This window comes from Podarcis pityusensis (assembly GCF_964106645.2).
Source record: "Podarcis pityusensis genome assembly, chromosome: 14".
In the NCBI taxonomy this organism is placed as follows: domain Eukaryota; kingdom Metazoa; phylum Chordata; class Lepidosauria; order Squamata; family Lacertidae; genus Podarcis; species Podarcis pityusensis.
The window spans coordinates 17,717,452-17,728,024 of NC_138039.1; the positions used below are offsets into that span (position 1 = coordinate 17,717,452).

Genomic DNA, 10,573 nt, shown 5'->3' on the forward strand with positions numbered 1-10,573 from the left:
AAAACGTATATTCTCCCACCAGCTCAAGAGAATCCCGGGAACTGTGATTTACCCCCAGAGAACTACAGTTCCCAACAACCTTAACAAAATACAGTTCCAGGATTCTTTGGAGGGAAGTCAGCTGCTTTAAATGTATGGTATCAGTATGCACAGCCTCTGTTCACTCGCCCCCCCCCCACACTTTGTAATATAGCTTTTATTAATTTTCACCTTTAAACTGTTTAACACGGTTGCATCAAAATATATCTTTATTTACATTAGAGCATATGACATGCAACAATTACATAAAAATAAAAGAACAGTAAATTGTCATGAACTGGCAGGACAACAGGAAGGAATAATAATAATAATAATAATAATAATAATAATAATAATAATTTATTATTTATTATTTTTACCCTGCCCATCTGGATCCTGGCAAGGGGTGGAGCTGGGGCTGGGACACACTGGGGTCAATTGTGGGTGGGGAAGGAGAGGTTGGTGTAGGAAATACTCATGGGGTGACAGAGAATGACGAGGGAATGGGGGCCAGTGCACAGGAACCAGAGCAGCAGGACCCATCACCAGAGCCAGAGGGCCCCCGGTCTCCACAAACATGACAGGCTCTGAGGAGTAAGAAGCAGCAGGAGCTGCGCTCCAGGAGGCTGAGGCAGGCAAGGCCCCAGAGCCCAGCTCCCTAGCTGGCCAGGTGGGGCTCACTAGCTCTGGGAGAAGGTGTGTGATTCCTCAGCTGGAGTAGGCTTGGAACAGGTGAGCTTCACATGCCTCATCAAGCCCAGATGCTGCAATCAGCATGCAAAGTATAAAAGGGCAACAGAGCTGAGGCGCTGGGTCTGTTCAACTGCCCATGTTGATGGATCTCAGCTTGGATGCTTCAGGATCTCTGCACGACTGTGCTTTGGACTCTGGACACATGGATTGACCCTGGGCTGGGGACTCGACATACTAACTTGCTGCCAGGTAGGCCAGGAGTTCAGGACATAAACACTCTGATAAACATTTCTGAATATATTAACAAAGTTGTGTCAAAGTGCATAGACTGTGAAGAAAATTACCTGTTAGTTCCTGCAGTCTAAGTTCCTATTAAAGGCATGGGGGCTGGTCAGGCTGGGTTTTCCTCCCAGATGAGTTGGTATGGTGGGATGTCCCTATTTTCATCAGAGAAAAGTTGGAGGAGATGGAGTCTTCATCAGCAAAATGTTGGAGGGTATGGAATAGGATGTCCCTATTTTCATTGGAGAAATGTTGGAGGGTGTGCAACTCTCATGTTCATCACTAGTTCGTATTGTTTGCACAGCATCGTAAAGCAAATTCTGGGTGACAATCGCAGGCCACATTTAGCTAGAGCAGAACCTGTGGCCCTCCATATGTTGAGACCTATAATTTCCAGCATCTTTGGCCACTGGCCGTGCTGGTTTGGGGCCGAAGGGAGTTGGAGTTCAACCGTATTCAGAGGGTGGCAGGTTCCTCCTTCCTCTGAGTGTTGCTTTCCCAAGGCATCCTCCTCCAAATCCAATTAAAGGGATTATGCGACAGCCACAGCTGCTCCAACAGAAGGATATCGGAGCTCCTAGTTCCTCTTGCTTTGCCCTTATGCTAGTGATAATCTAAGAATATTCTTAGCTAGGGGAAAGGCAAGAAAAACCACTGAGCTTTAGTGCCCTTTGCTGAAGTAGCGGTGTTCACCAGAGAGTTTAAGTACTACAGAGATCAACCTATTAGATGCAGAAGTCAGCACTTTGGGAATTATTAGAAGAAGCTGTCTGGTGCATCTTGCCAAGTATTATCTCTTCTGAGTTCTGACTGGCAGTGGCTCTCCGGAGCCTCAGGCCACACGCCTTTCCCATCTATTGGTTCCTTTTAATTGGAGATGTGAAAACTGGAGAGGATACCTGGGACTCTGCACACGAAGCATTGTGCTCGGCTGCTACTGAGTCCTGGGCTCCTCCCATGGCTTCCATACATTTATGAAATGGGGAAGTTTTTCATTCTCATTACTGCAAGAGTCATGTATGTCTGGTGAAATCTCAGAAGCTTGCAGAAGAATGAGTGAGCCTTTTAATGGCCCATGGGTGAAACTTGCATTCTTTATAGCGTTTTCTGCCTCTCTCTATGACTAGCAAAATCACTTATCTATACATGAACAAATGTATACCTGTGTGTATGCCTCATTCAAATCAGACTCATAGAATTGTAGAGTTGGAAGGGAACCTAAGGGCCATCTAGTCCAACCCCCTGGAATGCCGGAATCGCAGCTAAAGAATCATTGACAGATGGCCATCCAACCTCTGTTTAAAAACCTCCAACAATCATACGGTCTTATCTACCTTGTCTTTGAATTCATATTATTATTATTATTATTATTATTATTATTATTATTATTATTTATTTCTAAACTCTGGTCTCTCAGGACAGTCACAAAAGGACAAGGGGGGGAAGCAAACGCAGGCACCAATTATTTAAGAGAGTAGTTTGTATAATGAACCAGCTGGAATGGAAATTTTGGATTTTCCGAGTGTACATTGCCTTTTTTTTGTCTTCTGAAACACTTGGCCAGAGAAAAATAAGTCTCCAAGCTAGACTTCTTTACAAAGGGGATCATGGGAAACTTTCACCATCTCTCCTACCCTCCCCACATCATTGGATGCTTTTATTTCTTTCGCTCTCTCTCATTCTACACAAGAATTAAATAGGAGCTTCTTGCTTTCTTTTCCTTGTCCTTGAATGGATTCAATTAAGCTTGTGAGACCCCCCCTCCCTCCTGGGCCATCCTCCTCCTCCCCCCCCCGTTACTCTTGTGGCGTCATCTGCATCGATTGCTTTCGCAGACCTGCTTCTGCCCTATAATGCTTTCCTCTGTCACTTGCTAAAATGGGCTTTGTTTCTAGAAAGACAAATGGGAAGAAGGTGATGACAGTCGTAGTGATGGTAAAGCAGGGAGGTCAATAGCGCCCCCACTCCACCCCCTGTTATTTCTATCGCCAGGAAAAGCCGAGACTGAAGCGCAGTGTCACAGAGGCTTCCAAAGGATGGAGAGGGATGAAGAGCTGCATGCTGATGGGGCCAGGCAAACACAGTGGCCATTGTGTGGCCTGTAAACTCCTGCATGCAAAAAAGGAGGCAATGGCCTCAGAGTTGGCAGCTCAGAACTTCCCACTAGAAACACTAAATTCTCCAAAACCTTATTTGGAGTGTTTCTAGTGGGAAGTTCTGAGCTGCCAACTCAATTGGCAGACACCAGGAACTCTAGAGCCAGCATGTTAGAGACCGGGGATAGGGAACGTTTTCCAGCCAGAGGCTGGGCAATCTTCTGGGACCCCACTAGAGTGTGGGGCCAGAGGCAAAAGCCGGTGGAGCAACAAATGCAAATTTTGCCTCTGTACAGTTAGGTTAGCTTCTGCTACGGTTGCCATATTTCAGAAAATGGAAATCCGGGGCTACCCACCTGTCAATCACATGGTGTTATTGTGACATGACAGGTGGGCAAAATAATTCTGCCAATATCCTCTCTGGGGCTTTGCAGTGCCTATAGGTCCAGTATGTAGACATGCTGGTTTATGGATTCTTTCCCCTTAAAGGGGTGTGGGTGGAGAAGGCTTTGCTATATTTCTCCTTTAAGCAGGTGGGTGGCAGCGGTGGTGGTTCAATCTTAAATCCTGCCACCTAGGCAGTGCAGCCGATGCAGGATTGAGCCCTGTCCTCTTATCCATAGCCAGTGATATCAGTTGATGGGCAGCTGAATGTGGTTTGGGGAAAATGCGTGTGATTAAGCCAAGATTGGCCAAGGGCATGAGGTTCCACACCCCTGACTTTGTCCATACCACCTATAATCCTATATGCTTCTATCCTGCTGCCCCCTATTTACCTGTTTCCAAAGATAAAAAGCCCCAATGCTGAAACCTTTCTCCACAGGGGAGTTGTGCCATTGATCATTTGCATTTCCTACTCTGGACCTTTTCCAACTCTACAATATCCTTTTTGAGGCGAGGCAACAACAGTGCTCCCCGTGGGAGGGATGGGGCCTCAAACTGGGGGCTGAATGCAACCCTCCAGGCCTCTCTAACTGGCCCTTAGGGCTCTTTCCCAGCCACACCCCTCCTCAGCCATACTTCTCACAGGTCCTGTTTTACACCCTCCTAGAATGTTTCTGAATGGGACGCGGGTGGCACTGTGGGTTAAACCACAGAGCCTAAGACTTGCCGATCAGAAGGTCGGCGGTTCAAATCCCCGCGATGGGGTGAGCTCACGTTGCTCGGTCCCTGCTCCTGCCAACCTAGCAGTTTGAAAGCACGCCAAAGTGCAAGTAGATAAATAGGAACCGCTCCGGCGGGAAGGTAAACGGCATTTCCGTGCGCTGCTCTGGTTCGCCAGAAGCGGCTTAGTCATGCTGGCCACATGACCCGGAAGCTTTACGCCGGCTCCCTCGGCCACTAAAGCGAGATGAGCGCCGCAACCCCAGAGTTGGCCACGACTGGACCTAATGGTCAGGGGCCCCTTTACCTTAGAATGTTTCTGCCTGGCTACCATGCACATTTAATCATGCTGCTTGCTTGCTTGCTTGCCTGCCTGCACAGAGGCTAGAGAAGAATGTGAGAGTAAATAAAGGTTTTGTTGACCCACCTACTTTCCAGATAGGGAGACTTGGGAGGCATATGTGTCCCCAATTCCTGGGGTTCCCCATCTCTGATCTAAGGAACTTCCACCCGAAGGCTCCCCAACCAGAAAATCCAAATGATAAAAAGACTTGATTTATTTTACAAACTGCAATGAAAAAGCTGAATAGATGGTTAAGTGGGCATTTAGGGGTACTGTAATATTGAATAGCTTACGTAGCTCTGAAGATGTGACTCACCCTTGACTAGGAGCACTGTTCCATTTCTTGTTGCTGACTGCTTTCCTGTATGATTTTCACCCGAGTCTTAATGATGCTGCAAGTGTAGAAGTACTATCCGTGCAGCATCATTTACACTGCTGCAATGTCAAGTGTCAAAGGACTCTGTGCTGAGCTGGAATGTTCCAGATATGAACGACTGCCTTAAAAAGCCATGGAACATGCCCCAACATGATCTGAGCGCAGCATTAATGATGAAATGCCATTTCGGGCAAGCAGTCAGGCTCTTGGGAGCTTCTAAGCCTTTGTCACTTAAAAGAAATCAGTGGAACTTACCTCTGAGTCAAAGTCTGTTTGGGGGCTCTGATAAAACCCTCAAGCCTCACCCACTGACTCCTTCCATAGTTTTCTAAAAGAGTAGCTAAGGGGAGAACCCATAAAAGAAAAGGGAGGGGTGGAAAGATGAGAATGCATACTATTATGAATCAGGACAGGAGTGATATATTCTCCAAGGAGATGGATGTATAACTCATCTCCAAGGAAGTAACACACTGGCTGGGTCTTGTTCCTGATCAGTAGGAGAAGCAGAATCAGGGAAGTAGGAAACCATTATGGGAAGTCTGAGGAGCTCACCAAGCCAGATGTGGTGTGTGAGCAGTATTTGCATGTTCCTTTTGGAAACGTTTCAGCCAGCCAGGAGCCAGGTGGTGAAAAGGGTAGCACAAAACCCATGGTCTTGGTACTATGGACAGCTCCCTAGTGGTGAAGGCCAAATTGTGCATGAAAGTAAAACCACATGCAATCTGATCAAAGCCTGGCAGAGTCCTATGGGGGGGGGGCAGGATGGAACAGAACAGGACACAACAACCAGTGGCTGGGTTTCTCAAGGGCTGTTAGATGAGCTGGGGGGGGATGTTAAGAGGTGAGCGTTTAAAACCCCAACTGAAGTATCTCCCTTGGATAATAATGATTGTTTATTTTTAGGAACAAAGGAAGCTGCCTTACACTGAGCCAGATCCTTATTCCATCTAGCTCTGGACTGTCTAGACCATGGGTAGGCAAACTAAGGCCCAGGCCCCAAATCCGGCCCAATCGCCTTCTAAATCCAGCCCGCAGATGGTCCGGGAATCAGCATGTTTTTACATGAGTAGAATGTGTCCTTTTATTTAAAATGCATCTCTGGGTTATTTGTGGGGCACAGGAATTCATTCATCCCCCCCCCCAATATAGTCCAGCCCCCCACAAGGTCTGAGGGACAGTGGACCGGCCCTCTGCTGAAAAAGTTTGCTGACCCCTGGTCTAGACTGACTGGCAGCAGCTCTCCAGAGTTTCAGACTGGGAGCTCTCCCAGCCTTGAACCCGAGACCATGAGCTCTGGGATCTGCATGTAAATTAGATGCCCTACCAATGAGCCACAGCCTCTTCCCTTTTTATAACTTTTTCCTTTTACTTAACTGATCAATAGTGCTTTGCATTGCCAGAAAAGTGGGAAGGAAGCTCTATAAAAATAACCTGTAATGTTGTTATGCTTGACAAAAGACACCAAATGTATACACTCCAAAAAACCAACAACGATAGCAGCAATGGAGTTGTTTCTAAATGTATATGTAGGAGGATTATCATCTTTATTCAGGTTTGTTTTACAAAGCAGGAGAACAAAGAATTTAAAAAATGACTTAACAGTTAAAAGCTTTTGGATTGCAGGTCAGAGGGGGAGGATTAATTTTTCAAAACATACTTTGCATGGTGCTTTCATGATTTTATGAACCATAATAGGTATATGCTGCTTCCAAATCCATAGGCACAATGTATACCCCAAGCACAATCCTGTCATTACTAACTCAGTGACAAAGACTGACCTGGAACTTTCTAAATGACCAAGTCTGGTCCTCTTACCTCTCAGCAGCTTTTGATACCAATGACTATGGGATCCTTCTGGAGCAACTGTCTGAACTAGGGGTGGGTGGCACTAATTTGCAGTGGTTCCAGTTCTGCTTGGATGGTCATTCCCAGAGGGTGTTGCTTGGGGAATGCTTTTCAGCCCCATGGAACCTTCAATGTGGGGTTCTGTTCCACAGGGCTCAATCCTATCCCCCACATTGTTTAACATCTACATGAAACTGCTGGGGGTGTTATCTGGAGGTTTGGAGTACGTTGTCAGCCGTACGCTGATGACACTCAGCTCTATTTCTTCTTTACATCTGCAGGTGAGGCAGTGGAAGTGCTGGACCAGTGTCTTGCCTCAGTAATGGACTGGATGAAAGCCAACAAACAGAAGCTCAATCCAGATCAGACTGAGGCACTGCTAGTGGGTGGTTCCCTAGAGCAGATGGGTGGGAGATTGCCAGCTCTTGATGGGGTTACACTTCCTCTGAAGAAGCAGGTTTGTAGCTTGGGGGTACTCCTGGATCTTTTGCTGTCGCTTGAAGCTCAGGTGGCCTCAGTGGCCCGGAATGCCTTCCATCAGCTTCGGCTGGTGGCCCAGCTACACCTCTATCTGGACTTGTATAGCTTAACTAATGTTGCCAATGCTCTGGTAACCTCAGGGTTAGATTACTGCAATGTGTTATATGTAGGGCTGCATCTGAAGATGGTTCGGAAACTTCAGCTTGTGCAGAATTCAGTGGCCAGGTTGCTCACCAGAGCAAGTCGGTTTGAGCATATTACACCGATCCTGGCCCAACTGCACTGGCTACCAATTAGTTTCTGGGCCCAATTCAAAGTGCTGGTTTTGACCTATAAAGCCTTAAATGGCTCAGGACTGCAATACCTCAAGGACTGCCTCTTTTCATATGTTTGTGTGTGTGTATAGAAACCTGCCTACTGTACAAAGGTTAAAAACTACATTTCTTGCTCCAACCACTTGTGCCTCTGGCCTCAGCTACCACTGGCATGTGGCCCTCTGAAGGTTGCCTAGAGGAGAATGTGGCTCTTGGGCTGAGAAAGTTTCCTCACCTCTGAAATAAAGCACTAAAGGGGCCAAAGTAACTTACAAAGGTGAAATACATCTGAAAAACCATAAGTCAATAACACTTAAAAATAAATAAACTCCAGATACAAAGCAAGTGTTAAAATCTGAAATGGTGGGGGGGGGGGAGAGGGAATCTGAGCAAACTGGAATAAAATCCTGGAAGCCAGTTAGCATCAGTCTCTTCCCTAGGACTCTCTCAAACCCAGTGTTTGCCCGCAGTTCCTCTGAAACAGTTAACAGGCTCAGAGTTCCCGCCCACAGGTATGATATCACTGCTCCCATCTGCCAATCGCCTCTTGATGTTGCGGCAAAAGAGTCCTCCAAGCCACAGCTCAGAGCAGAAAGCAAACAGCGGCAACAGCAGCCAGAGCCCAAGGAAAGAGACCAAGGAAGACAAGGAAGAACACAGGACTTTGCTTTTCTCACTTCTCTTCTCCCTTGCAGAGAAAGCTGTGCTGGGGGCAGGAGGCTGCAGCCCATGCTGTGACTGCAAACTCTCCAGGCTCGTGTGGGCACCTGCCCCTGTGCACCTTGCCAGGATGATGGGCTGCAAGTCCAACTCGCTGACTTGCTTGCAAGGAGGGAAGCCGGGTCTGCCTGCAGTGGCTGCCACCACCGACTCCACGGCCACACTCAACAAGCTGGCGCTGGCCACGGGGGGCACGGAAAAATCCTGGTACCGCTGCGTCTTCCCCTTTGGCATCGTCTCCCTGGTCATTGGCATTGCTGCCACGTGCATCACTTTCACCATCAATGGGCGGCAGATGGACATTGCCAAGGTGGTCTCGGTGGCCACCCTGATCTTCGGGGTAGGCCTGCTGGTGGGCGCCTTGGTCTGCTGGCGGGCCAAGAGGCAGCGGCAGCGCAAGAAACAGCAAGAGGAGCCTGCTTCCGTCGAACAGGGGGCTTTGTGATGCAGGCACCAGACCCAAACCCCGGCAGGTAGACCCATGGCTGGCAAGAACCCCACCTTTTTCTTGTACTCCAGGGCCAAATGAGGGGAGCCAGGAAGGGGGCTTTGGCAGCACCCTGCAATGTTTTGGGAAGAGGGAAAAAGGACAGTGGAACCTGGCAGTGTGGGGGCAACTTTTGTCCTGTTTTTACTGAATGTGTTGAGCGATGTTTGGAACAGTGAAAGGGAATTGGCCCAATCCAGGAAGGATGATGAAAAGCCAGAGGCAAGTGGCAGGGCTGGCTGGCTGTGCGTCAGGCTGTTCCCCTACAAAAGTCGCCCTGACCTTGGGTTTGCGAGTTTCCTTGCCACACAGAACTGTTTGTTTACAAAGAGCCCCGGGAAAAACTCCTTTAAAAAAAACACCAGCCGAATGAGAGCAGGGAAGGCGTTTCCTCCCACAAGGATGCTTTCTGCTCGTCTCCCAACACAGCTATGCATATTGTTGACTGATCACAGAAAGAGAGACCTATTTTTTTTTAATGAGGATCGTGGAGGAGCCTTGCCTAGTGAAACATGAGTGGAGCCAAAAGTTCACTAGTTTCTGCAGGACAAAAACAGTGCGATTCTGCCGGCTGAGAAGGATGATGGAGCTTGGGGTTCCAGTTGGTGGTAGCTCTAGAATGATACTCCTTTTCTAGGGTGGAAAGCCCAACTCAAAGGTTACTGTCAGGATGTTTTTGGAATAAACAGATACCGTCACTTCTTGCAAGTAAAAGTGAAGAACTACCGTTTGATGGAGAAGGTGCACAGTGGTAGCAAAAGAGCCCAAGACAAGTTTCAAGATCTCACGAGACATGGGACAGTTGAAACTGCAGATGAAGCTTACAAAGCGGTACAGCTTTCCTGTGGGGATGGCGGGGCAACTGTTCACAATGAACAGTGAAAGAAGAGGCAGGCTTAATCTGCCCTTCAGCGCAAAGTGCTGCAAACTAAGGAAGTTTCTAGTGCTGGTGGAGCTTTGCCCACCTGACTATAAATTCAGCCATGTGCCACCAACCCATGCAGTCTTCATTGTGTCTCTGGTTGGTTGCACATTGGCGATATACTGACGCAGGAGTGCGCTGTGAGGTTGTCCACCACAGATGGTTGTTCCACTAGTTTCCCAAAGCAATGTATCAGGTATTCTTGATAGAATTAATGTAACCTGTAGCTTGACAGTTGCTGCATCAGAGCTATGGTTTCAGAGGATGCAAAGAGCAGGTCGTTGACAGGGCCCCAGTTAGGACAGGATAGCAGCTGAGCTTGTAAGAGGCATGAGAGAGAGAGAGTAAATATATCATGCATTAGATGCCTACATTAAAGGGTGGGGGGGACAAATCTCAATGTCCTGGTTCGATCTTTCAGTGTTTCTCCTTGAGAAGTAATAGGATCAGAACAAGGAATGTGTGTATTCCTGACTTTCCCCCTTAACCTGACTTCTTTGGCCTGGTTTTTTCTCCCAGCAAGGTGGCCTGCAAACCACAGCTGTGTACCAGCAATTCGAAGGAGGTCTCCTTTCTCCTCCTCGCTGTTCATTCTCAGCTGAGCTATAGTAATACCAAGGCTGGCTGATAGCTATGGCTGGAAGAGTGGGGGGTGGGTGGGTGGGTAGGGAACAGCTGCTCTCTTGGCTCCTCAGCACCTGGAGCTCATCCACATCCACACATGCAGCTGGAAAGAAGTGAAACCAGACTCTCTGTAAGCCTAGGAGCCGGAAAAGGGCAGCGGCCAGGACTGGCGTGGGGGTGGACGAGGCTGGGAACGAAGGGTGTGCACACATACATCACGTTTCCTGGCTAACTCCTTCACAGTATGCTGTTGGATTAACCTCCCCCCC

General features: G+C 48.0%; 1 protein-coding gene across 1 annotated transcript; it reads left to right on the top strand.

Annotated features, from left to right (window-relative positions):
• The first annotated feature begins 8,110 nt into the window (after window positions 1-8,110).
• Window positions 8,111-10,327, top strand: LOC308463557 (transmembrane protein 100-like). The gene has a single exon (XM_080982069.1). It carries the CDS (start codon window positions 8,342-8,344, stop codon window positions 8,714-8,716), a length of 375 nt encoding a protein of 124 aa, XP_080838195.1. The 5' UTR covers window positions 8,111-8,341; the 3' UTR covers window positions 8,717-10,327.
• The last annotated feature ends 246 nt before the right edge of the window (window positions 10,328-10,573 follow it).